General features: G+C 52.5%; 1 protein-coding gene across 4 annotated transcripts in view; it reads right to left on the bottom strand.

Annotated features, from left to right (window-relative positions):
* Positions 1 to 107: 107 nt before the first annotated feature.
* Positions 108 to 27,610, bottom strand: part of Igdcc3 (immunoglobulin superfamily DCC subclass member 3) — a 48,655-nt gene continuing 21,152 nt past the window's right edge. Inside the window, exons 1-13 of one of the 4 annotated variants that reach the window (XM_078049469.1) lie at positions 21,253 to 21,936; positions 8,013 to 8,157; positions 7,533 to 7,663; positions 7,016 to 7,153; positions 5,605 to 5,763; positions 4,416 to 4,581; positions 3,911 to 4,158; positions 3,552 to 3,716; positions 3,280 to 3,471; positions 3,064 to 3,168; positions 2,499 to 2,637; positions 2,198 to 2,405; positions 108 to 1,940 (exon numbers count right to left, since the gene is read on the bottom strand). In XM_078049469.1, the coding sequence (XP_077905595.1) occupies positions 1,716 to 1,940; positions 2,198 to 2,405; positions 2,499 to 2,637; positions 3,064 to 3,168; positions 3,280 to 3,471; positions 3,552 to 3,716; positions 3,911 to 4,158; positions 4,416 to 4,581; positions 5,605 to 5,763; positions 7,016 to 7,153; positions 7,533 to 7,663; positions 8,013 to 8,155 (2,019 nt within the window). In that variant the 5' untranslated portion in view covers positions 8,156 to 8,157; positions 21,253 to 21,936 and the 3' untranslated portion in view covers positions 108 to 1,715. Of the gene's footprint in view, positions 1,941 to 2,197; positions 2,406 to 2,498; positions 2,638 to 3,063; positions 3,169 to 3,279; positions 3,472 to 3,551; positions 3,717 to 3,910; positions 4,159 to 4,415; positions 4,582 to 5,604; positions 5,764 to 7,015; positions 7,154 to 7,532; positions 7,664 to 8,012; positions 8,158 to 21,252; positions 21,937 to 27,610 lie in introns of those variants that run through there. The other 3 variants (XM_078049466.1, XM_078049467.1, XM_078049468.1) reach the window with 3 other exon arrangements.

Below are 27,610 nucleotides of genomic sequence, written 5' to 3'. Positions count from 1 at the left end.
AAGCTCTGACCCCATGGGTGGGGGGGGGGGTAGGAGTGGGTGGGTGTCTGGCCTACCCAGCATGCCCACCCCTCCCAAGGGAGCTGACAGCCACTAACACACTCAAGTTCACTTTGGCAACAGGACTTTTATTCAGTCAAAATGAGTAGTGTGTGACAAAACCCAAGTCAGGCCAGGTGGCCCAGCCCCGCCTTCCTCAAGGGAGAGGGGGCTCCAGAAGGAAGTCTCTGTGCAGACAGGGGATTGCTTCAGAGCCCCGGGGCCTGGCACTGCCCTCTCCCTCCCTGGGGAGGGAGGACCACCCTTCCCGAGTCCACAGGACACTACTCTAGTTTCCTAGGAAAACACCACGAATTCTACCTTCTTGGGCTAATGAACTAAATTTCAGGGTGGGGTGTCCCTAGAGGGTGGGGGGGGGTCAAAGGACTTTAGGTTCTAGTCTCATTCTTCAGGAATACACGTATCTTTTATTTATTTAAAAAAAAGTTCTTCTATTTAAAAAAATGTTTCTGAGTGTAACCAAAAATAGGTATTTGTTTCCTTGGTTTTTCTTCTTCTTCACCTAAGTAGTTCACAACAGAAAGGAAAAGTCACAAGGGCCCTTAGACACACCTCCATCAAAACACCTCCCGGCCACATCTGCTGACAGAAGGGGTCTAGGGCGCCCGGAGGGTCAGCTGCTGGCCTGCCACACCGAGGGCTGGGGACCTGGCCAGAGACGCGCCCCCCCACCACACACACTGCACCTTCGGGGGCCAGGCTGCCCCAGGAGGAAGGACAGGACGCAGGCTGTGGCTATGGGTGACATTCCACCTCCCCAGGCCCAGGTGGAGAGGGTCGTGGGGATCCCGAGGGGGGACAGGTGTGCCAAGAGGGTAACAGCCCGTGGGCAGGAGGCAGACGATGGCAGCTGCTGGAAGGTGGCTAGTTTGGGACAACAATTTACATTTCGAGGAATCCATTTCCTCTCATTTTTGGCTTTTTTCACATTTTTCCCTCTGACCAGTTCCCTCTTCGTTTCTGTAGGCCCCATGGGTCACTGGGCCCGGGCCTCCTCTTGGGGGAGGCAGCGGGGCAGTGGGCAGAGCAGAGGCCGGGCAGAGGGTCCAGGGCACAGGCCCCGGAGCCAGAGCCTTGAGGTAGACATTTTCTTTCACACCTGGAAATGGGGACGTGCTTTTTTTTTTTTTCTTCTTTTTTCTTTTTCTTTCTTAACTCTGGACAACACGTGGGGAGGGAGGGGTGCCCGGGAGGGGCTTGAGGTAGGTGCATCTGGGTTCTGTGGGGCAGGGACTAGGCCACCACCCCACTCCCCCGAGGACATTCATTCCGGCTGAGGTAGGTGCTGAGCCAAAGGGCAGAACTCGGTCCTGAGAAGACAAGGGAGCAGGGTGCGCTGCCGGCCGGGGGGCTCTGAGTCTAGTTCACCTTCCTCTCGCTTCCGTTTAAGGGACACCAGCCGCCCAGTGCCCAGGCAGGTGGGGACCAGGCAGCAGCCAGGGCGTCAGTCTGAGGAGGGAAGGCTCCTTAGGGCCCCTCCAGCTCCAGGGTCCCTGCCGAGGCCCCTTAGGCCTGGCCCACCCCGGCCTCCAGTCAGGACAGAAGTGCTGGGCAGCCCAGGGCCACCTGAAGCCCACATAACAGGAGAACTCTTGCCTTGGACCTGAGAACGGGGGGGGGGGGGGCTACCCCCTGCAGAGCCTGCCAGGCCCTGGCTACTGTCCGGAGTGAGCTGGCTGGGCAGCGGGTGCCTCAGAAAGCTGGGTCACCTGTCCCTCTCCAAGGAGGTCGGGGCCACTGTCCAGGGGCAACGGGGCAGCCACAGGGCCTATGCAGGGAGTCTTGGCCTCTGTTGCTCTCCTGTCCAGAGGGCCAAACCCCTGCAGTGGCAGCGTGGAGAGCTGGGTCTCCTCACACCGGATAGGGGTTGTGGGATCCTGCTGGGGAAAGGAAGCATACAGGGTCAGCAGGAGGACCCAGGCAGGGCCCACAGACCCCCCAGGGCCGGGCTCAGGCTCCATCCCACCCCTGGGCTTAGACCTCAGGCCTCTGCCTGACAGGGGTGCAGAGGAGTATGGCCAGGACTTCTGTGCCCAGAGAAGACCCAGAGTTTGGCTAAGGCCAATGACCAAGGCCAAGATGAGCCGGGGCAGGGTGGGAGAGTGGTCAGGGTGGAAGGAGCTTCTCTGGCACTCACAGTGGGCCTGGCGCCAGGCGGCCCCACCACCCCGGCTGGGGGGAACAGCTGCTCCAGCTCCTTGGCGTCCACGCACTTCTCACCTCGGCCCAGCTGGCCTCGCTCTCCGCGGCCCACCCCATTCAGGGCCAGGATGCCAGGGTCCCTCTGGCTCCGGGGACCCTGGGGAGGGGAGAGCTGGTTTTCCACATCCTTACACAGGAGGACCCTAAAGGGTAAGCAGAATTAGGGGACGCCGGGGCAGGAGTCCCAAGGGCTGAGCCTCCACCCCAGCTAGCCTCTTGCCCTTCCCAGTACCCACCTGCCCCTTTGACCAAACAGCAGGAAGAGGACACAGAAGATGATGCAGGTGACTCCAATGTGGATGCCAATGACAATGCCTGTGGTGGACGTCTGGTTGGTGGCATCCTCTTTCCGACAGTCACACGGTGGGCTCAGAGCTAATGGGCAGGGGCAGGCTGGGGCTGCGGCTCTCCTGGCCTGGAGTACCCCCATACACCCAACCTCTGGGGCTCCTTCTCCCTCAACCAGACCCTTCACTTCACTTATGTGACACCAGCCAACCTTTCCAGTTCTTTCTACCAGCTACTGAGCACCAACCCTGGGCCAGATACTGGGAATAGCACTTTGCCATGGCTTTTAAGACAGGCTTTATTATGCCTGTTTGTACAGGAGAAAACTGTGTTTCAGAGAGGGTAAGGAGTTTGACCAATATCGCACAGAATGCCACACAGCAAGCTTCCCACGGGTCTGAGCCTGTGTGCTTACAGGCTTACACCCTCCTACCTGGCCTGCTTCCCTCCCCCTCAGGCCCTGTCCTCCTTCCTTCAGGCCAATGTAGCTCCACCGCCCGTCCCAGCCCTCACCTGTCCTCTCAGACGCTCCCCTCAAAGACACAAAGCGGACAGTGGCGTTGCTGTCCCCGTGCTGGTTGTAGGCGAGCAGCTTTACCTCGTACACCACCCTGGGGTCTGGGGGTTGGAGGCTGTGAGAACCTGCCCCCCAGCCAGCTCCATCCTGGCAGGGTGCGGGGAGGTGACCCCTACCACACCACCTCCTCCCTGCCCAGCCCCAAGCCTCACCCAGCCGGCTGAGGTTGTAGGAGGACACAGTTCCAGGCAGCAGGATGGGACCCGTAAAGGAGGCCTTGCTGGCAGGGCGGTAGAAGAGCTTGAAGCCACCCTCATGCTGGGCCAGCCGGGGCCAGGGCTCCCACAGCAGCTGCAGGGAGGAGCTGCCCAGGACCCGCACGGACAGTGGCGGGGGGGCAGGAGCTAAAGGCAGAGGAGGCCAAGATGTGAGGGCTTCATCAAAACTTTCTGACTGTGGTTTTGTACTCTACACCCAGTCTCACCTTCACCCAGGGTGCTGGCCAGGGTGGGCATGGAGGCTGAGCTGGCCCCCCTTGGTGTGTAGGCCTTGATGTAGAAGCTGTAGGCTGTAGAGGGCTCAAGGTCGCCCACCAGGTGCTGAAAGGTACTCTTACTGACTGCTTCCTGATACTCCAGTTCTGGAGGGTCTGGGGAGGCAAAGCGCAGGGCAGGGGGTGGGGTGAGGAACAAGAGGCAACCTTGCCAACACCTGTGAAGTAGGGCAGTGGGGACGCAGTGGGGGAAGGAGAGAAGGGTACTCTCCGGGACACTCATGGTAGAAAGGGATGGGAAACAATGGCGTGGGGGTGCAAAGCTGGTTGTGCCCCCCAGGCCCACCCACCAGCCGCCTTCCTGATGTGCAGGACGTAGCCGATGATCTCCTTGGTGTTGACCATGGGCTCGCTCCAGGACACACGGACCTCAGTGGACGACACAGAGACAGCCTGGACATTGCGAGGGGGCCCAGGCAGGCCCTCGGCCCACAGCACGGTCAGTCTGGCACTGGCCTGTGACGAGCCAGCACTGTTCTCGGCCACACACTGGTAGATGGCCTCATCTTCAGGACCGATTCCAGAAATGGTCAGTGTGCTGCAAGGAGAGGAGAGCCTCAGGTCCCCTCCTGAGAGGGATGGAGAAACTGGGTCCCTTTAGACAAGCAACTTGTCTGAGGTTTCCCAGGGATGAGAACCTGAGTTTCCGGTCCCAGAGTTGTGCTCTTCCCCAGCGGGGCTGCACAGCCTACTAGGCCACTACCCAGGCCCCTTCCCTCTCTTCCCCAGTCCTCTCCCCAACAGTGTGCACATGCGAACACTCACACACAAACACACACACACACACACACACACCTGTTATTGTTCTTGAGCCTGACATGGCCTCCTGGCCCCAGCACTTGGCCATTCTTCAACCATGTGACATGAGGAGGCGGCTCACCCTGGGCTTGGCAGGTGAACATGGCTGTGGTTCCAGCCGGCCTGGAGATGGACTGGGGATGCTGGACAAACTCCGCTGGGGCTGGGTGGGCACAGAGGAGCACTGAGTGGTGAGAGCCAGGTAGAGAGGGGAGAGACAGCTGCCCGTGAAGGGCTGGGGAGGCAGGGGGGGGGGCTGAGGTGGGCTGGGACACTCATGGCCCCCTGGAGATTCCCCATGTGGCTAGCAGGACCCCAACCTCCCTCCCTCCTTCCTCTACCCTGGCAGACCCAAGAGAGGACTCCATTGTAACCACTACTCAAAAGACTGACATTTGTATCCGAAAGCAATCAAGCTGAGCTCCCAGTTCAGGAAATTGTTAAATAAATAAATGTGCTAATAGGTTTGGCTGCACCTCGGAGGCAGTAATGACGGGGAGATGGATGAGCCCTCGGAACGGCCCCCCAGCCCCACACTCCATTCTGCTCTCCTCCAATCCCAAGCCTCAGGCCTCTATTAACACCCGGGAAATGAAATGCTCCATCACTTTCATCTGGACAGATTAACGGCACATGGAATGCTAAACAAGCGGCATTTAAGTTCCTAATTCCCCCATTTCCCATCCTTTCTGCTCTCAAGGAGGGAACAACCACTCCTGAATGGAGATCCAAGCCCAGGTCCCGGGGACAGCGGAGCCCCAGGGCTGGGACGGAGGGCTGACCTGGTCAGCGGCAGGGGCCCGTGCCCTGGGCGCCCAGGCCGCTCTGCGCATGCGGCGGGCGCTGACATGCACGTGTGAAAATGACAGTCGCGCAGGGAGCAGCAGGCAGGCAGGTGTGAGCGTGTTAGTGCCACACGTGTGAATAAGAACGGCACGTGGGGGGCGCGTGAGCGAGGTGGGGGGTGGCCAGCGGGACTCCAGGGAGGAGGGGGCACATGGGCTGCACAACCAAGGGCGTCCCCCAGACTCCCAAGAGCTGCTGCTGGGACCTGGTGAGTGGCAAGGGACAGGGCATAAGTGGGTACAGGGTGACATGGGATGCTGAAGCGGCAGGACTGGGCAGGGGAGGGACAGGAGGAGGGGCAGTGCGGAGGGCCCCCCCTTCCGGCGAGGCTGGTCCCTACCTTGTACCACCAGCCGGCCCTGGGCGGTTCTCCTCACCCGGGTGCCCGGCCTATTGGCTGCACAGACGTAGACCCCCGAGTGCTGGACTGTCACGTCTGAAATGATGAGGTTTCCCGTGCCCAGCACCTGGATGCCCTCTACCCCAATGGGGCGGCCATCTGAGAAGGAAGTGAGGGAGGGGAGGCACAGGAACATTCCAGAGGGTCCACCCTTCCATCAGTCTTCTCCAGAGCCCTCATCTTGGCTTGACACCCCCGTCTTCTGCCCCCAGAGGTGGCAGAGAGCAGGCCAGTGCTCTCGCCCACAGCAGAGTCCAGCATTCTGATTCCACAGTAACTGCTGATTCGCTGCTACCCTTCAAGTCCCTTTCCTACTTCTCAGTCCATAAAGGAAGGGCTTTGGATTCCATCAACTTTTCCCAACCTCATTTGTCTCTCTTAAAAAAAAATTCCATGGTCAAATATCCATTCCACTTCTGGATGGTCAGTTTAAATGCCCATTAATATAAGGGCTCTGAGAAGTCCTGCAGTTAAGGGACCTGGTTAACTTTGTTTCCCGAATTTGTTAGGCCACTGAGCATTCTATCCCTTCTAATCGTGTTTTGGGAAATGCTGGACCAGATGGTTCCGGCAATGCCTACTGGCTCCTGATAGTGAGGCCACTCTTCTCAGCCTCTCCCAGGGACCCAGACCCTCCCCCCACCCCAGGATCAGATTAGCACAGTCAGAACACAAGGAGACAGCTCCCCATTCAGTCCCTGAAGTGGTGAAATCTACTCCATTATCCCGCCTGCTGCCCCCTCCTTCCCTGATCACTCAGCTGCTACAATGTGGCACAGTCTCCTTGTGAATGCGACCCCACCCCACCCCTCCAGAGTTTCCTTCCCCCAGTGACCCCTCTGCTCAGACAATGTGGGCCCATCTGCACCCTTTCATTTCTTCCCTCAGCTGCCTCAGGATTTAGGCTGGGGGGCTAGGGGACCAGGCTAGAGACCGGGAGAGCCCAGAGCCAGGGCTGGATGACTGGCTGAGATTTGGGGGGCTTGGGACTGCAAAGCTCAGGGTGCAACAGGGTACAGAGGGCATGAGTGAGTGCAAGAGAAAGGAGACTCTGCGCTGAGGGTTCTGGAGGGCTGAGGCCAGGGCAAAGAGGGGACAGCGCTGGACTGGACGGGGTAACCCAGGGAGCTAAGCCAGCTCTGCACGGGGAGGGAGAATGTAGCGGGCAGGCCTGCGTCCCTGGTCCTGCCAGGAGGGGGAACTCAGCCCCTCCTCAGGTCGCAGGGAGAGGACTGACCCCCACGAGAACAAACAGGAATCAAAGTCCCCCCCAGTGCTGGGCGATGAGACCATGAAACCGCCTCCCAGGGGGCGGGTGGGGGCAGGGTGGAGGCTGTGGGACGAGGCTCACCCAGGCGGCTCCAGGACACAATGGGGCGCGGGTTGCCAGTGGCGACACACTCCAGCACTGCGGTCTGGTGCACGGTCAGGGTGAGGTTCTCAGGCCCCACCAGGATGGTTGGCTCCTTGTAGGCCCCGGAGCCTGAGCCTGGGAGGGAAAGGCCACACTTTCTCACCTACCCACAACCTAGGATAAATCCCACCTGGAAACCAGGTCCTGTGGGCATAGAGATGCCAGGGAACCAGGGCGTCTCGCACATCATTCCCCCAGGCCAGCCCACCCCACAGGACCTTCAGCAATGGGCAAGCCTGGGGATGAGAGGATGGCCCTCCCTGGGAGAATGGAGTCCAGGTGGACCTCCCACCCACCTCCTCCACCACCCTCTGGTCCTCCTCTAGCCACAGCACTGGGCTTTGAGCTTGGGAGTTGCTCAGCTGGCACTAGGTGGCCCTGGCTCCTGAGGCCAGTCGTGGGACTGAGTTAGGAAGCTGGCAAGGGGAAGAACTGGCAGGCCAAGGGCCCTCACCTGACACAGTGAGCCTGGCCCCATGGCTGATCCGAACACTGGCAATGTTCGAAGCCACACAGTGGAAAACGCCACTGTCCTCGGCCCGAAGTCCTGTGATCTGCAGTACTCCCTTGGGCAGCAATGTGTACCTGTTGGAGAGACACAGTTGACCACCAGCACAGCTACTGGCACGGTGGGCCACAGGGACACTGAGCATCAGAGACACAGCCCGGGACCAGGTACTGTGCCAGCAACACAGTTGTCATCACAGACATGCTGGGTCTCTCACAGGCGGGCACCCTCATTCCCAGTATGACAGTCATCACACATAGTCCTCGTGAGCATGTCCATGAGCCTAGAATTGGGGCTGTGCAAGCCACATGGACACCAACCCCAACTGCAGCGGCAGAATCACCCTGGGGGGCTGGCAGCAGCTCCCAGAGCCATGGGCAGTCTGGCGTCACTGGCTGGCCCCTGTCCTTGCCACACGAGGCTCACCTCTCATTGTCCGTGTCAATGGGGACTCTGTTCTTCTCCCATGTGATCAGAGGCTTGGGCAACCCATGGATTTGGCACTGGAAGCGGGCCACGCCGCCCTCCTCGCCCACGGTGGCTTGGGGGTGCACGTGGAAGTCAGACATGGCTGGGGGAAGAGAAGACCGTGGTAAGGCACACTGCCAAGGCGCAGAGGGAGGAAGGGTGGACATGGATGGGTCAGGGTAGGTGACCACCTATACAGGTGGTGCTCACTCCTTTGGGGGCATGGAGGTTTCTGGGCTGGTGAGACAGGGCAGCAGTGTGGGTGATGTGCCGGCACTTTTCATGGTTGAGACCCCCAAGAGGTGGCACAGGCTGGGCTGGGATGCTTTGAAAAGGTGGGATAAACACACAGATGACAGCTCCAACAAGGAGACGCTGGTCTGCCGGGGGCTTCCTGGAGGCACTGATACCCTAGAACTACAAAGACCAGCCAGAGACAGCACTGACCTCAAGCCTGCTCCCACCTCTTCAGCTGCTTTTGGACTTATTTTCATAAACTCCCCATGTGGGGTGCAAGCCCTGAATATCATTTTTCAGAATTGGAAACCGAGGCCCAGAGAGGAGACCGATTAGTCCAACGTTGCCCAGCAGAGACACAGCAAAGTCATCAGATCCCAGTTATGGGGTCCAGAAGGGTATTTTGTCCTTCCTTATCCTCCTTCACCCCGAGTTCTTCTGCAGTTTCTCCACATGCCCCAAGGGGGTGGTGTATCCATCCAAGGTGACAAGTCTCTCAGAAGACTGTCAAACCTACCAATCTACATTACAATGTGTCATAAATATTCAGAGCCCCCCCCCACCTTTGGGGGAATCTGAACTCGCTGCTTAAACTGGGGTCTGCAGAGGCCAGGGCAGAGGAGCTTTAGGGCAGAGGAGCTGAAGCGCCACCACCTGGCTCCCCATTTTCAGGCTGGGTAAGTGTCCCTGCTGCCCCCAACCCCACCCATGCCCAAGCCCCTCCCAGTAGAGCCTGGGGAAGGGTGCCTCCCACACGGGTTCCCAGCTTCGGAGCCAGGGCTGTGGTTTCATTAAAATCCACTTTGCCTCAAGTGCGGAAGGCGGTGCACCATCTGTCCAGGCAGCAGCCCCGCCCCTCGGCACTCCATCAACTGGGACAGTCGCTCCCCTCCCATGAGGAGCCCTCCCCCACAGCAGCAGGGACACTGGAGCCTGTTCCCTCACTGGCCCTTGGCTCTCTGGTGTGGCAGCCCTCCCCGTGGCCCCCATGCCCTCCTGTCTCGGGTCCCCTCAGTCCACGGGCCTGGTTTGGACTCCAGGGCAGCCTGAAAGGCCAAGCCTTTGTGCCCTTCCATCCAGAGTCTCTGGGGGCTGGCTCCTTTGTGGCGCATTCTCCATCTCATTTGCATGTGATTCATTAAATATAAACATGCATAAAAATCCCCCGCCCTGCCTCCTCCTCTTTGAGGGCCTCCTGGGAGTACGCTGAAGGGTGTGGGCGCCCCTTTGTGCGCGTGTGGGGCTGTGTCTTCCTGGGTGTGGTCTGAGTGTCCCCATCTGGATGGGGATGGGGGTTTGAATCTGTCAGCTCCTGTGGCTGCTGTGATTCTGACACTGTATACGTGATCTATCCTGTGTTTCCATGTGGCGTAGCTCTTACAGACAGGACCCTGAGACCACGAGGGTTTCGGGTTGCTGGACAAGCAGTCCAGCAGATACCCAGTCAAGCTGGGTGAGAAGATCCCCAGGGAGCACGGGAAGTCAGCCAGTCTTCTCTCAGGCCAGAAGCCTGCAGGTCAGTCCAGGGGCTTGAGGGAGGAGCTGAGGTGCTATAGAGGCCTCCCCCCACCCCAAGTGCAGGGATGGACCTAGGCCTGGGGGGTAGGCAGAACCAACACCCAGGTTCCTTCCTCTGCAGTCTGTGCCCTCTGGGCCCTGCCCATTAGGGAACCAGGGAGTGGCCTGCCCCCTCCTCACTGCAGCTGGAGAGGAGCTCACAGCACCCCCCCCCACACACACCTGGGGCGGGAGCTAATGGCTCTGTGCTGACTACAGATGCCTCCTCATTAAGGAACCAGAATCCTTTTGTGCCTCTGGCCTCCACTCTGGGCTCCCTGGAGGCACCCACAGCTAGGAGCTGGCCTGAGGAAAGACACATGGAAAGTACTGCTGTTCTTCAGGGTGCTGGGGTGGAGAAGTCTGGCCTCTACTGACCAGCCCACAGTCTTAGTCCCCCCCCCCCCGCCCCGCCCCTGGGACTAAACTACAGCTATAGCAGACAATGGCAGGGGCAGAATGTGATGCTGGGGAGGTCTAGTGGGGAGCCAGTCTGATATCCCTCACACTGGGTCCCCTGGAATCCCTGGGATGCAGCTGAGCCTCTCCCTGCCCACACTCCCCTTCCATCAGAGCAGCTCCTTGCTGTCCCTCCATCAGCTTTACTGGGTGGCAATTCTGCCTAACACTTAATCTGAAGGGAAGTTTTGCCTTTAAAAGCCCTCGAAAACCACTCAAAAGCAAATCTCTTCATTCTACAAAGGGAAACTGAGCCCTGGGCCCTCTGCTGGGGTGTCCCTTAGTTATCACTTCCCAGCAGGTTTTTCTCTCTCCAGAGCAGGTAACAGCAGAGCAGACTACAAACTGAACTGGCCTCTTCTGACTAGTACTGAGAAGAAGGTACTGAGGCCTAGGGATAGTCCTCAGCCCCACCTCTGGGAGTCCACCAGGCCTCACAGGTGTCCTGGTCACCCAACCTCCCTTTTCTTTCCCCTCTTTAAATCCTTACCCTTCCTCTGGTCAGCCCTGCATATCCCTTAGGTGCCCCTGGGCTTGCTGGGAGGCCAGGGCATGCAGCATGAACAAAGGGATAGACACAGAGCCCTTCTGGGACCTTCCAGCTCTGCTTCCACCCTTCTTCACGAGTGGACCATGTCTGTGGCCACATATTCTGGGCACTACTACTCATCTTAACTGGAGGCTTGGAATTTTCCTGGGTCACAAGCAATAGTATTTTTTCTTTGCAAAGTGAGGGGAGGAAAGGATCCATAGCTACTCAGGCCTGCTGCAGTCTCAGGGTGGAGCATGTTCTGTTCATAAATCTATTCTTGCTCCAGCAGCATTAGGATCCTCATGGTCTCTCTCAGGGGAGACCCTGGACAGACATGGGAGGCTGGACAGACTGAGGGTTGGATCTCTGCGCACCCAGTGTGGACGAATGACTGTCAGTGACATCAGTGGTGTGGACATGTGGTGGTGCTGTGACTTTGTGGACATTTTATGCTCCTGCTGGCACTTGATGGCCTGGTGGGGACAGTGCTGGGTCCCTCACTTCAAACTGGATGAAGGTAGTAATGATCAGTGGCTGGGAGTCCTACCAGAGTGGAGGGCCTGAGATACCGTAGGGAAAAGAAAGAAGAAAGCACCTTTGTCCCAAGGTAATCTGGGGAGGACTCTCCCAGCCCCTGCCATGGGTACAGCCAGGCTGTGAGAGAGCAGAGGGCAGAGAGTGAGAACAGCAATCGTTGGGTTGGGAGGGAGCAGAAACCGGCAGGAAACGGTTCCTGGACACCCCTATAAATCACCCCGAGGGGAGAGGTCTCTTGAGAGCCTGATCCAGGGCCACTCAGGGAGGGGAGGGGGCACTCTCCTCCTGGTCCAGGACCTCTGGCAAGGTCAGGCCTGGATCTGATTAGACAGGCTCCAGGGGGAGGCAGGGGGCAGTGCAGGGTCGAGGCAGAGTGCTGGGAAGGAAACGGAGGCCTCCCACCCCTTGGTTACAGCCAACTCCTGTCCAGTGTGTGAGGCTAGAAAGAGCTGCAGGCATGTTTGCATGGAGCATTCCAACAGACTTTGCCAAACCTAGCAGCACTGGCAAAGTGGCACTGACTGCCTTCTTCTCATACAGCCATTCCAGAGGGCTGACTGTGTACCAGAGTCCTCTGAAAGTCCCTGAAGCCAGTCTCCTCCTAGTACCCACCCTACCAAGCAAGACATGCAGCCTTCTGAACACCCACTTCCTGCTCAGGCAGCTCCAGACACGTGCCTGGATCCCATACACCTCCTCCCATGGCCCCCAACTGTTCCCTCTAGAACCACATTTTCCAATAAGTTATTCTTCAGGATTCATGAAGGATTGGTTCTAGGGCCCTCTGCACAAAGCAAAATCTGTGGATGCCCACAAGCCCCTTATATAAAATGGTGTAGTATTTGCTTATAACCTACATGCATCCTATAGTACCCTCCAGTATACTTTAAACCATCTCTAGATTACCTGTAGTTACTAATACAATATAAATGCTATGAAAATAGTTGTAATACTATATTGTTTAGGGAATAATGCCAAGTAAAAAAGTCCATACATGTTCAGTACAGATGCTTTTTTTTTTTTTTTTTTGCAATGCCAAGGCTTGAATCCAGAGCCTTGCACATGGCAGACAAGTACTATCACAGAGCTCTATTTCTAGGCCTGCCTGCCTATTTATTTATTTATTTATTTAGAGACAGAGTGTTGCTGAGTTGTCCAGACTGGCCTCAAACTTGTGATCCTCCTGCTTTGACCTCCCAAGTGGCTGGGATTATAGAGGTTTACCATCAAGTCCAGCTGCAATTTTTTTCAGTGCTGGGAATTGAACCTAAGGCCTTATACATGCTAGGCAAGAGCTCTACCACTGAGTTACAACCCCAGCCCATTGAATCTGAGGATTCAGAACCTGCATATATGGAGAGCTCACTATCTAGTAGCCAGCGATGAAGCACTTGATGTGGCCAGTGCAAATAGAGAAGGGCTTTAAGTATAAAATACACACTAGAATTTGAAGCAAAAAAAAATAAATAAATAAAAAAAATAAAAACAAAAAAACAGACACTAATATTTAGGGAAATGTAAAACAAAACGTATAGAGGACACCATCTCAAACCCATTAGAATGGATACCATAAGAATGTAGAAAATAAGCCCAGCATGGTGACACATACCTATAATGCCACCAAATCAGTAGGCTGAGGAGGAGGATCACAAGCCAGCCTCAGCAATTTAGCAAGGCCCTAAGCAACTTAGTGAAACCCTGTCTCAAAATAAAAAAGTAAAAAGGGCTGGAGATGTGGCTCCGTGGTTAAGTGCCCCTGGGTTTAATCCCCAGTACTAAAAGAAAGAGAGAGAGAATGTAGAAAATAAGCTGAGTTCTGGACACACACCTGTAGTCCCAGCCACTCAGAATCTCAGGGGTTCAAGGTCAGCCTGGGCAACATAGAAAGATTCCATCTCAAAACAAAATGGAAATAGAAAATAAGTGGAAAAACTGAGGAGGATATGGAAACCCTGGATCCCTTATGCATTGCTGGTAGGAATATAAATTGATATAGCTTCTATGGAAGACAAGAGTGGCAGTTCCTCAATACATTAGACCTCAGGGCTGGGGTGCAGCTCAGTGACAGAGCAGGCTTAGCATGCACGAGGGCTCAGGTTCAACAGCCAACACCAAAAACAAACAAGTAAATAGTAGAATTATCATATGATCCAGAGATACTTTTGGACATATATACAAAATAATTTAAAGCAGGGACTCAGAAAGATATCTGATAAAGTTCATAGCATTATTCACAATAGCTAAAAGATAGAGCAACCATGTCTATTGACAGATGAATGGATAAGCAAAAAGGTCTATGCACAAAATAGAATATTATTCAGTCTTAAGAAAAGGAGGAAATCCAGACACATGCTACAATATAGATGAAACCTGAGGAAGACCTAATGCACTCTGAGATAAGCCAGTCATAAAAAGACAAACTCCAAGCCGCGCACAGTTATAATCCCAGCAACTCAGGAGGCCGAGGCAGGATCATAAATTCTAGGCCATCCTGTGCAACTTAGTGAGACCCTGCCTCAAAATAAATAGAAAGGGCTGGGGATAGAGCTCAGTGATTGAGCTGCCCCTGGGTTCAATTCTTAGTATCACAAAAAAATGAAAAAGACAAATTTTACTTATATGAAGTATAAGTAGAATTTATTAGTTGTTGGTGGACAAATTCATAAACAGAAAGTAAAACAGTGGTTGCCAGGGACTGGGAGGAGGGGGAAATAGGAATTATTAATATTGTTTAATGGGCAATATTATCTATTATTGTTGCTTAACGGAAACAAGAGTTTTACTTTGAAAAGAGGTCTGGAGAAGTGATGGTTGTGCGACAATATGAACATACTTAATGCCACTGAAATGAACATTAAAAATGGTTATGAAACTGGATGAGGTAGCACACATTTGTAATTCCAGCTACTCAAGAGGCTGAGACATGAAGTTTGTGTTTGAGACCAGCCCAGGCAACTTAGGGTTGGGGGAGGGCCAGCCAGGATTGTGGCTCAGTGGTAGAGTTCTTTTTTTTTTTTTTTTAGAGAGAAGGAGGGAGAGAGAGAGAGAGAGAGAGAATTTTAATATTTATTTTTAGTTTTCGGCGGACACAACATCTTTGTTTGTATGTGGTGCTGAGGATTGAACCCAGGCCGCACGCATGCCAGGCGAGCGCGCTACCGCTTGAGCCACATCCCCAGCCCCCAGTGGTAGAGTTCTTGCCTACCATACATAAGGCACTGGATTCAATTCCCAGCACCATATAAAAATAAACAAATAATAAAGTTATTGTGTCCATCTACAAGTAAAAAATATATATTAAAAAATAGGGTTGGGGGCCTAGGGTTGTGGCTCAGTGGTAGAGTGCTTGCCTAGCATGTGTGGGTTCGATTTTCAGCACCATATAAAAATAAATAAAGGTCCAACAACAACTAATAAAATATTTTTAAAAAATAGGGCTGGGGATGTGGCCCAGTGGTTGAGTCCCCTGAGTTTAATCCCAGGAACCCAAAAAAAGGTTACGAATTATTTTTCAATAATTTAAAAAAAAATTGATGACAAGCTGAAATAGTATTCTGGATTTCCAGGCCCAAGGGAAGGTGTCAAAGCCCCACTGCCTTTTCTCCTGCTCTTTCTCCCTGGCTGTCCCACCAGCGGGGACGGCTCCTTTCCAGCTTCAACAGTAGCCTAGATCTGCTCCTGTCTGCTTCCTCCCAATTTGCCATGTCGATGCAGAGACCCAGGACAAGACACACACTTTATGGTATGCTAGGGCTGTCACCAACAGGGTAGAGGTCTCACACAGGAAGATGTCTGCTCCTCGTAGGGAAATGCTTGCCAGAAGCTTTTGCAGAGATAACAGGTAACAGCAAAGACCCTGGCTTCATACCAAACCAAGTTCAAATCTTTTTTTTTTTTTTTTTTTGTACTAGGGATTGAACCCAGGGGCGTTTAACCACTGGGCCACATCCCCAGCCCTTTTTTGTATTTTATTTAGAGATAGGATCTTACCAAATTGCTGAGGCTGGCTCTGAACTCGTGATCCTCCTGCCTCAGGCTCCCGAGCTGCTGGGATTATAGGTGTGCACCACTGCACCTGACCAGAGTTCAAATCTGAACACACTATGATGAGCTGTGTGAACTTGGGCAATTAAAATAATCTCTCACTTAATAGCTCTCATCACTATAGTTGGTGCACATGGGGATCCGATCAGAGAGATTTTTGAAGTGCTTAGCACAATCCTTGGCAAAGAGTAAATACTTGCCATCCATCTTTGAGGAAAGATGGTAAAATATGGAGTTAACAGGGACCTGAGAAGGGGCTGAGGGTATAACTCAGTTGGTAGAGTGCTTGTCTCCCATGCACAAGGCCCTGGGTTCAATCCCCAGCACCACAAAGTTAAAAAAAAAAAAAGAAAGAAAGAAAGGAAGAAAGAAAAGAAAGAGAAAAACCGAGACTTGAGAGGTTTTGTAAGAGCAAGGCTAGGCGCTAACTTCTCCAAGGGAGTAAGTCAGTCACCTTTCCTTGCAGGGGACAAGGCTGAGGTAGTTGCAGGGAGTCTCAAGCCCTCTGGAGATGTGAGTAAAGGCAGAATTTGCAAAGCCTGAATGGTGAGGGGGTCAGCTTGGGGGTGGGGGGCTAACCTCGTATGAACCAGAACTCAGCCAATTCTATGTTACTTCAGCCTGGGGACTTCACAGAGGCCCCAGTAGAAGAGCTGTCAGTTGGAAGAGGCCACTGGGTAATTGAGGCCTTGATTTCTCTAGTAAAATGTTTATGAAGCCCATAAACTCATGGCTTTATTGGCCAGGCTCATTCCGGGGGTTGGATGTGGCTCTCCAAGGTGTAGTTAAAACACCTGCTGAACTCGGGTACCCAACGGCTACTCTGGCCTCCACCCTGACCCACCAGGCAGAACCACCAATGGGCACTTGGGCCAGGATGACCCCTGGAGGGCAAGGAAGCCAGCCAAGGCTCACCTCACACGCTCCTTAAACTCCTTAAAGCACTTGCAAACGTCCCATCCCGAATAGTCTGTGAGAAGGTGGAAGGTGATGGCAGAAGACCCCGAGTCCTGAGGAGGGTGATGGCTTGCTCATGGTCCTCTGGGCGGGAGTGGTCCTGTCATTGGGATTCTCTGGCCCAGGCTCACCCTTCTTATACCCTCCCATTTCCCATCATCCAGGCCCCCACTTAGCTCCTGACTTCCGTTCTGTCAGAGAAGCCTTTACACTGACTAGATCTGGCCATTTGGGGCAGGCGAAAGCATGAGCTTAGAAGACCCTTATTTATTTCCCTGGGCTTCCCAAGGAGAGTCAGAATTGAACTAAGGGGTTTTTTTTGTTTGTTTGTTTGTACTGGAGATTAAACCCAGGGTGCTTAACCATTGAGCCACATCCCCAGCCCTTTTTTGCATTTTATTTAGAGACAGGGTCTCACTGAGTTGCTCAGGGCCTCAATAAGGTGCTGAGGCTGGCTTTGAACTCGCCATCCCTGCCTCAGCCTCCCGAAATGCTGGGATTACAGGGATACACTACTGAGCCCAGATGAATCGAGGTTTTGAATCCAGAGTATGTTCAGAGGAGAGGAAGGCTGTGTAGGTGTTGGATGTTGGAATAGGGGTGGGTGGCCTGGTGTACAGAGGAATCTGCTTACTTGGCTTCCTGTGGGTGACTGATCTTCTTGGCCTTTGCCTGGTGACCCTGCTCTGGGAAGCCTCTGCATCCCTTTGTTTGCCTCCTCGAGCCCCTTATCCCCTGCCTTGGGCCCCTGAACCCCAGCCCCTCCTTCCTGCTCCACCACCAGCTCACCATTCCCCCCACCCCCACCCCAATTCTAACACAAAAGACAACTTTGTCTTTCAAGTCAGCAGCCATAAATCCACATCTCTCCCCTCTCCACAGCCACCTCTGACAAATGGGGGCCTGGACAGGGGAGAGGTAGAGGTCGGTGGGGGGCTGGATTCAGCTTGGGAAAGTCCCTGCATCCAGCTGTTGGATTCTTCAAGACCAATGAGCCTGGAAGGAACTTTGATTCCATGTGGGTCAAAGGAGTGGCTCCAGGGAAGGCAATCCAGGCCTCTAAGCAGCCCCTGGGCTTTCACAAGCTGCAGAGAATAAAACCTCTCAAAGCCCCACTTTTAACCACTCTGTCCAGTAATTTGGAGGCTCCAGAAGCCCTGGGCTTCTCTTCTCCAGTCTTTAGCCTTCCGTGGAGGGTATGAAGTGTGCTGGGGGTGTGAGCTGCAGGGGCCAGGTCCTTTGCTTGACTGTTCACAGTGGATGTGCCACATGGCATGGGTGTGTGTGTGTGTGTGTGTGTGTGTGTGTGTGTGTGTGTGTGTGTGTGTGCCTCCCTAGAATTTGGGGAAGCAGGGAGGGGAAAGGGAAAGGAATGTCCTCTACTCCCCGTGACCACTCCACTAAGCCCGCTACTAGAATTCCCAAGCAGTCCTAATTTTAAATATTTTGCCCTGTTTTCATCACAGATCAGGTGATGAGTCAGAAGACATGTCCTGGATTTTGGTTTGGGAAATATAGTCACCTGTCCCATTTTCGTGGCAGAGGCCCTGAGTCTACTCCACCAGTCAGTCATTCAGCAGATAAGGGAAGCCAACATGTTAGATTGGATATTCTGACATACCAGGAGCAAATTCCCTCGTCCCCCAGGCTCTGACCTTAGATGCTCCCACCTCAGTTCCTTAAAAACACTGGAAGGATAAAAGCTTCAAGATTTGAGGTATGGCCACAGTAACATGGCTGTGAAAAACAGCCCTGGAAATCCAGGTAGTCAAAAAAATTATGTACATTGCTGTAACCCTTCGAGGGAAACCTAGCTCTTTTAAGGCTCAGAGCGATTAGGTAACTGGCCCAAGGTCTCACACATAGCCAATGGCATCAAGGCAGACATTTGAACTTAGAGAGTCTGACTTCAAAATCCAATGCCTGCCTCCCAGCTCCTGACAGATGATGCCCACAGACTCTCGCACAGGAAAACACAGGCACCCAACAGCCGAGAGCCTCGCTGCACCCATTACTTCTCCCATTCAGAGACACCCATTACACAGCAGGCTTCACTTTAATTGCCCCAGGATTTGGTGATTTTATAGAGTGTAACTAACACAGATAAGCACCAAGATAAGGTGCTGTTATTGCCCCACTAAAGTTCCCTGTTCCCACATATTTCCTAAATTCTGTTGACACAGGTAAAGAGTCAGGATGCTTGTGGCAGGGTAGTTCTTCTCTGGACAGGTCACAGACACCTTGCTTCTGCTGTCTTCTCTGCCTGAAATTCTTTTGCTCCTTTCTCTAAAAGCACCTCCCATCTTTCCCATCTCCCAATGGTTACAGAATTAATTCCTAACTCTGTGTTGCAGATAGCCCTCTCCTAGCCACTATAAGATTATAGAAGTGTATTTCTGCCCTCCACGAAATCTGAGCTGCAGGGCCACTTCCATAGGCCAGCCTGTTGGGTGCACAAAATAGAGAAGCTATTTATTTTCTTGGTTTGGGGAGCAGGGAGGCAAGGGTTTGAGAAAGACCAGTGGCTTCTGTGGGATAAAGATGTGGCCGTGAGACTGACCCAGCTCTTTTAACAACTGGATGTGTGATCCCGGTAAAGTCAAAGTCTATTTCTGGGCCTTGGTTTCCTAATCTGTAAAATGGGGAAGTTGGATGGGTGGGATCTAGCTGGAACCTTTAAGATACTCTGTTTCCAAGTGCCAGACAGTGGTGCACAGTTAGGGCTTGGGAGTCTCTCCACCTTGGATTTGAAAATGTCCAGGCCCAGCAGAGCCCCTCTCCACAGACTGCACGTCTCTGCAAGCATCAGGGTCACCAATCTTCCTTATGTAAACCTGCCCAGTCCCACAATATCCTTAACTTCCGTTGTTCTGGTCAGGACACCGGATCTCCCTTGCCTCCCGGAAGGGCGTCTGGTTAGGGGGCCCAGGCTGGAGCTATTAAGTAAATTGCTTTCACATGACCAGGAGGACAGCTCAACAAAAACAGATACTTCCCCAAAATTTCCAGAGCCATATATTAGGATTTGTAGGGATTAATAGCACAAAGGTTAGCTAATGAAAAGGCAAGCTGGGATCCTGCCTGGCTGTGTCACAGGCTATGTGACTTTTCAATTCCAACCTTGTTTTTCTCATCTGTAAAATGGAAGTGGGGCAGGATGGACAAGATAATCCCTAAGGTTCACACCAACATTAAGATTCTAGAACATGGGCTGGGGATATAGCTCAGTTGGTAGAGTGCTTGCCTTGCATGCGCAAGGCCCTGGGTTCTATCCCAGCACCAAAAAAAAAAAAAAAAAAAAAAAAAGATTCTAGGACATGACACACGCCTGTAATCCCAGTCACTTGAGAGGCTGAGGCAGGAGGATTGCAAATTTGAGGCCAGCCTCAGGAACTTAGTGACACTCTGTCTCAAAAAAAAAAAAAAAAAAAAGAAAAGAAAAAAAAAGATAATGAAAAGCTCAATAGTAAAGTGCCCTGGGTTTAATCCCCAGTCCAAAAAAAAAAAAAAATCTAAAAAAAACACTGGGCAAAGTGACCCTTCTTCATTCAGAAAAAGAAACTATCCTATTCTCTTGTTCTCCAACTCTGATCAATCTTGCATCTGTCTCGTGACATACTGTATTTCCATGCACTCTGGTGGCCAAACACCAAACCTCAATAGATAGAGGCCTGCAGGTCCTGCACCCCAACTCTCCATAATAAGCCTTGTCTGTTTATGGGAAGAGGGAGGCTGCATCCATGCAAGGATCATGGAGTTTCTTGGCTGGCATGGGATTGGTACCCCCAGAAATACTTATTTGGGGAATTCCACAGCTGAGCTGCAGTGGTTGGAGGTGTCTTGAAGCCCCAAGAAACGTCTTCTGTAGAGGGGCTCAAAAGTTTTCCCATAATTTCAAAGGAATTCGCACACCCACTGAAGTGGATTCTTTTCCTGTATCTTATTAACAGCCTTATCACCAAATATCCAAGTTACTGTTCAAAGAGCCACTGCCCCATTCTCCCCCTCTCTCAAGGCTGCCAGGTCCCCAAATCCCTTTTCCATCTGCCCTTTCCATCCCCATTGCCTTCAAGTCTATAACTCCCAACTGTTTCTGTGACAGCTTTCCTGAATATTCAATATGATATTGGCTATCTCACTCGGAATATCGAGACTCAGGATGGCATTCAAGGCCTTCATTATTAGGGCATTTCATTTTTCTAGCCTCAATTGCCAGCTAATTCTGTAGTCATGTGATTTGTACTTTGACCTTGTGAGATAAATTTGCCTTTCCTTGACACATCACAGGTGTTTGCCCTTACATTCCTTTGCTTCTGCTGTCCTCTCTGCCTGGAACTCTTTTGCCCCTTTCTCTACAAACACCTCCATCTTCCACATTCTTAATGGAAGAATTAATTCCTAACTGTGTGTTGGGGACAGCTCTCTCCTGGCCCTTATCAGACTACATTAGTGTCAACTGTTCACACATCTATCTGCCCACTCACCTGTAGACTAGGAGTCCCCTAGGGGCAGAGAAAGACTAATTTACCTTTCTACCTCCAGCACTAAGAACAAATAACAAGCCCTCATAAACTAGTACCTGAATGTTGACTTTAATAGCCATATGAGTCTGGGTCAGTCATTACCCATAGTCTTCTTCCACCCAAGTCCTCACCCCTGCACAAAATTCCAAGGCCATCCTCCAGCAAGTTCCTTCCTCCACCTTAGTCTCAGTTTCTTCAATGGAAAAGGAGTTGGACGGGGTCCCGGTTCTCAAACTTGGCGGTGGATTGGCATAATCTACAGTGCTGCCTGGTAATGCAGATTTCTGGACCCCACTGCCAGAGATTCAGATTCGGGGTTCCGGTGTGGTGCCCAGGAATCTGTTTCTGTTACCTTCAGGGAGGTGACTGAGAGACGTGAACCGGGAACCCTGGCCTGGAAAGTTCTTGAGAATCCCGACGAGGGCAGATTCTCAGCCCAGCCGCACAATTCTTGCACAATTCTTGCTGGAGGCCGCTGGTCCGGGCTGACTCCAGCACCGAGGCGGGGCGCAGTGCCGGCAGAGGGTGGCGGCGAAGCGCGCGGTCGCGCCGCCCCCGCGGGGCCCCAGTCGAGGCATTCGGTGGCGGGGGTGGGGGGGGGTCAGGGCCGGAGCCTGGGGCCCTGAGAGCCGCGCTCGCTCGGCGGCAGGAGTAAGTGGGACCATCTGCTCCACTCCTCAGAGGTCAGCGCTTTGTGTCAAGCTCCCATCCCCCTCGCTGCTCTCCCTCCTTCCCCGCTTTGCCCTTTGACTCCCGGGACTCAAAAGAGAAAAGCACTTGAGGTCCTGATGGAAGTGGGAGAGGGACGGGGAGCGACGCCAGCGCCTCGGCTCCGGGCCCCAGCGTTGCGGGCCTTCCCGGGCCGGGAGCGCGGCCGGCGGCGGCAGGGCGCTGGGCGAAGGCTGGGTCCCTTCCCAGCGGCCAAGGGCAGGGGCGACGGGCCGCTCCCGCGGGAGGCACGGCCGGTTCCCACAGCCGGCCGTGCCCGCCGGGCCCCTTTGAAGTGGCCGCAGCTGCACACCCCGCCCCGCGGCTAATCCCCGCCGACGCGGGCGTCCTCGCCCCCCCGCATAGCAATAGTGTCCGCGCTGAATGGCGCTGGCTAATTACCTCGCTCGCACCACCGCGGGTGAATGAGAGAATCCGGCATTGTGCACGGCGAATGGAGAAAATAAGACAGCCATTGTCCTCGAACGCCAAACGAGGGTTTGATGTCGCTGGGGCGAGCGAGGCACCATTTCCCGCCACCCCCTCCCCCAGCCGTTCAAATTCCCCAGCTGGGCCTAGCCCCCCGGCGGAGTCCGCCTCGGCCGGGGAAACTGAGGCAGCAGATCCAGGCTCCCCGAGGGAAGGCAGGTGGACGCATGCTGCCAGGGGCTCTCCAGACCACTGGGCTCCTCACCCAGCATTTTCCACCTGCAGATTCTTAGGGGCACCTGCTATGGTCACCCAATCCGTCCTTCACTCGGAAAAACAAGCAGGGCCTGCATTCAACCGCCTAATTAGATTTCGTTGGGAACGCATGAAACAATTGGACAGTCAGTGGGGAGCTTATACACCTTAGTGCCCAGCTGTGTGCCACCAAGTGAAAGCACTGGAGACGTTCTGAAAATGACGGCAGAGATGAGAGGAGGGAAGAAAAGACTCTGAGCCTGGGCTCAGAGAGAAAAAAGGGGAGTCCTGCAAAGCCAGACCTCAGAATTTGGATTTAATACTCCAAGCACTGAGGTAGCAGCCTTGATCCAAGATGGGCCCCAGGAGAGTGATGGGCTGATAGGTAAGATTGGAGTTCCAACCACAGCCAGGTGAAAACAGATTTCCTCATTAGAAACCAGATGAGCCTGCCGCATTTGTTTTCTCACCTGCAAGGATAGGAGGTGGCTCAGCTAAGAAAGCCGTCAGAACTAGAGGGAACTGATGCAGATGGGCAGGCTGAGGACAGCACTGTGTGCATTTAAGAGGTTCCCTGTGCTGCATCAGACTGCATCTCCACCAAGAAAAGGTGGCTTCTGGGGAGGGGGGTGGGGAGGTTACTTCCTTCCAGATCTGTAAGTGTCTTTCTGTCCCTCAGAGTACTGAATGCAGAGGTAGATAAGAAGAGGACAGATGCTCTTTGACACTTGTTAATTTGAGAACTCATCTACTTTAATATCCCTCACTTCTGTATATTCTTTTTCTGGAAACACAGACTTCCTAATTCCTTCTGATGGGCTTTAGACTATGTATGTTCCAATGTTCTATCAGGTTTATCAAATGATAAAAAGGTGTATTCTGTGGCTCAGATCAACAGTAATATGTTGGGTTAAACCAGTAGCCCTTAGCAATATCTCTTTGGCTCATTTCATAAGCTCTTTCTGAGGTTGCTATATTTGCTAATGTCCACATGATCATAACTAGATTGTAAATCCTTTGTAGGCAGCCCACAAACCAAATCCTTAAACATGAGTGTCCATCTACCTACCCATTTCTTTGAGAATAAAAATAAAGAATGGCACAACACTCACTGAAGGTCTGAATGAGCACTAACAAATTCCTCCTTGCTCTGACCAGCTGTGTTTAATATTACCAAGTACTAGTTGTAACAATAAAACATGAAAAGTGTGCTAAGTATGAGCTAGGCACAGTGGCTCGGAAGGCTTAAACAGGAGGATCACAAGCTGGAGGCCAGCCTCAGCAACTCAGTGAGACCATGTCTCTAATAAAATATAAAAAAGGGCTGGGGACGTGGCTCAGTGGTTCAGGGCCCCATTTTTTTTTTTAATAAAAAAATAAAGTAAAAAGGATTGGGGATGTAGTTTTGTGGTAAAGTGCCCATGGATTCAATATTCAATACAAATAAATAAGTAAATATAAATAAAAATATAAATTAAAAGGGCTGGGAATGTAACTCACTGGTAGAGTATCCCTGGGTTCAATTCCTAGTACTGAGAAAAAATTAATCATAGCTCATTGTTTTCTTGACTCAATCCTGAATCCAGGTTTCATCTACCCCTAGTCACAACCCCAGATGTGATCATAAAGTTTTTTCTCTATAACTCTCTCAACTAAACCTTTATCATAGAGTCATATTTCTTGGTTCTAGGACCTTAAGCCCACCTGACATCGTAGCACCTGCTGCTGAGCTACTCCCAGCTGGTCTGCCCATGCTGGGGTTGGTCAGTTTAGAGAACTCCAGAACAAAACAAAGAGATGAGAGCAGAGCTGCTGAGGATGGGTGGTGGCAGAAAGCCCACCAATGTTTGCCTGACTTTGACACCTGAGCCCCCTCCACAGACCCAGGGATTGTATGGAATGATGCTTAGAATCCCCTTTTTCTACAGGGAAAAAGAAGTTATCCAAGGAAACAACAGGTAGTTAGTAGCAGATCAAAACTGGATGCCTTCTGCTTTGGAAGATGGACCACTATTCAAAAAGCAAGAAGAGCCTCCAGGTCCAAATTAGGGACTCAATACTTTTAACTGAAAAGGATTTCTAACTGAAGCCTGTTTCTCCTCACAGCTCTTCTTTGCCCAAACTTAAGCTCATGAGAAACTTTTTAAAAAATGCTCTGCAGGTGAGTGTTCTGATAGGGAGATAATGAGCATAATAATGACAGTGTGTTTCCCCCTCCCCTTATCCATTTCCATAGCAGCACACACTCCCCAGATGCTTTGTTCTCAGTATGGTTATGACTTTTGCAGATAGCAGGAAGGCAGGCATGGACATGTGGGGATAGGCGCAAGAAATTGGAGGGAAGAGGGATGCTTCTCAGTGTGAAATCTGGCTCTTTTGGGGGTGAAGCCAGTGCTCTGGCATCCTGAAAATCTCTCCAGTTTCCTGGGAGGGTCATCCACCCTGAGATGACCAAGTATCTCTCCTGGGGCAGCAGACTGAGATCTGGACCCATCAGGCCAAGCCCTCTCTACTCAGCACTTGGGAGTGGCACCAATGAGTTTGGCTAATCTCTTTCCTCTCCCAGGCGGCCAGTAGCTGGACCTTAGAAGAAGGGTGTTTAAAGGAAGAGAACAGAATAGGAACACGAGGGTGTCTTTTAAGACCAGAAGAGGCTGGGATGGGGGCTCAGGGTACGAATCGATACAGACAGATGGATGAGAGTCTTTCATCCCCTTTGAGTCAAGAGCAGCCATACGGGTCAGTCTGGGCTCCTAATCATAGAGACTCAGACGTTGGATGAAATTGACCTAGGTGAAGCCATTCCTAGAAGCTCTTGGGAGCAATACCCACACCTCCAGACTGTTGAGGTGTAAGGGGTGAGTGCCTTCAGCAGCAGAAAGATGTCCCTGTCCCCTGTCATAACCTTACGGGTTTCATTCTCACCCTCATTAGGCACTAACTTCAGCCAAGCCCTAAGGATGCAGAGAGGAGTAAGTCCTCCCAGCCAGGAGCTAGGGACCAGGGGAGGGACTTGTTCTTTACTCCTTGTCCTAGGATGGACCCTATCTTCTGATCTCCCATGTTCCCCAAAAGCAAAGCTGGGCATATAGCCCGATGGGTCCTTCTGGAATTGATGTGATAAAAGCAATATCACTTTATTCATTGAAAGCCGCGGTCCCATCAACATCACACCAGCTTGATTGTACAGATCTTGATTTTGTCACAGTTTGATGGGAAATTACTGATTTGAGAAGTGAAGTTGGAAACAGAGGAGGGAGGCAGGAATATTAAACAGACCCGATCTTAGGCTCATTCCATGGAATATCATTATTGGTGATCTGAGGTGACAGAATCTAGAATATTCTGCTGGGAATGGTGACACATATTTGCAATCCTAGCCACTCAGGAGGCTAAAGCAGAATTGCAAGTTCAAAGCCAGCCTTGGCAAATTAGTGAGGCCTTAACCATTTCAAAATTAAAGGGGGACAGTGCTGGGGATGTGGCTCAGTGGCTAAAATCCCTGGTACTCCCCTCAAAAATAATCTAGAATATTCTAATCTAATCTGAAAGTGAGAGTGAATTAGAAGGGGCTTCTCTAGGGTGTTAGAGGATTGGAACACAATTTGAAAAGACTTCAACAAATTAAGGTGAAAATAAATGTCACAAAAAGAGGGTGACATTCCATATACTAGGGGGTAAAGAGGCAAACAAAAATAATCAAAAAAGAAGGCAAGGAAAAATTACACCAGATTTGAAGGTAGCAGAAAAAAGATCCAGAATGGTTGTTTATCACTGGGTTTCAATTCTCTAAGGTCCTAGTCAGCTCTGGCTCTGAAATTAGAGCCTAAATCCCATTTGGCCAATCAATACACTGAAGAGAGCAGCTGGACCTTTTCTGTCACAGCTCTGTGTACCTAGAACTTGGGACAAGGCCTTCTCTCTGGGCCTCAGTTTCCGTAACAGTGATATAAGAAACATGGGTTAGACAGGAGGCTGGAAGAGAGAGAGCAGGGTCCAGGTGAATCAGCAAAGGGGTTGGGGGTGGCCCTGTCCATTCCCATAAACACTGGGCTGGGAGCACTCAAAGGCATTATCAGGGAGTGACAGGTGACAAGTTCCTACCCCTGTGCTTGAGTCAGCCATCCCATAGCCTGAGAGCCTCTCTGATTCCTCCCTCCAAGAGCTGGCCTGTTTCACGGTTTGCCCATAAATTTTGTCTAGCCCTTACCCCGTTTCCAGAAATCGGTGGCCTATATGCCAAGTTAGCTGGGGAAAGGGGACGGGAACCTGAGGCCTTCATTCTCCTACATTATTCTTCCTTTCAGACCAGTTTCAGGCTCCAAGGTTGGGTGGGGTCAAGTTCCTGAGTTAACCAGGTGAGATGATGGCAGCCGAGGGGAGTAGGGGCAGGAGACCTGGGAAACAAGGACACTCACATTCACTCACACTAGGTTCTTAGTCACACCTACACAGACATACTCTGCCATCAGGGGGTTAATTGTCTACACAGGATCTCTTCCTAAACTCAAGTGGGAGGGGGGTAGGTTGGGAGAGGGACATGGATGGGTTCTTGGCAGAGAGGGTCACAAGCGCAGGCCCATGCCCCAGGAATTATAAACCTCCCAAAACTATGAGCCTTCAGGCTGGGGAGGGGGGATGAGTGTAAAGATGAAGTGGGCATCAGTGCTGTCCCCTGGATCCCAAGAAGGTCTGGCTTGGTGTTCACTGGAAGTCATGGTCCCCTATTTCTGGCTCTCACCCAGAGATCCAATGGCTACCCTGTTTCAGGTGCCCCCTGCTGTATCTACCCCACGCTCCTCTCTGGTAAAGGACCCCATCCTGTGCTGGGGCTACTTGGGTTTCCAGGAAGGCAGCTGCCTAACCCACTGTTCAATGAAGACAGGCCTACAGGGGACCCACCACAGACCCCTCCCCAAGTTAATGTTGGTGGGGAGTAGGAGATGGGGGGATCATCTCTTAGCTTCCACAGAAGGCAGAGACATGACCTGGGGAGCAGGTAACATAACTCTAGGAGGCCTTGGCCACCTTGCCCTGAGGTCTATGTCTGTGGCCTAGGCCTGGGGACAGGACAAGGACAATCATCAGTCTCAGCTCCTCCAGGCTGATTATGGCTCTTCCCTACCACCCTCCCTCCCACTCTCCCCCTCCTGCCAGGACCCCTGGGGAGAAGGCACTTCTCGAGCCATGCCTGTTCCTCTCCTGTGATTTGTTCTGAATTTTCAAACAAAGAGTAATTATGACAGATGTGGAGCAATCAGCATCATTATGCGGGAAAACAAGAAAGGGAAAGGGAGCTAGGGGACCTCACGGGGGAA

The sequence above is a fragment of the Ictidomys tridecemlineatus genome, chromosome 5 (genome assembly GCF_052094955.1).
Source record: "Ictidomys tridecemlineatus isolate mIctTri1 chromosome 5, mIctTri1.hap1, whole genome shotgun sequence".
Taxonomy (NCBI): domain Eukaryota; kingdom Metazoa; phylum Chordata; class Mammalia; order Rodentia; family Sciuridae; genus Ictidomys; species Ictidomys tridecemlineatus.
This window is presented reverse-complemented; position numbering and strand designations above follow the sequence as displayed.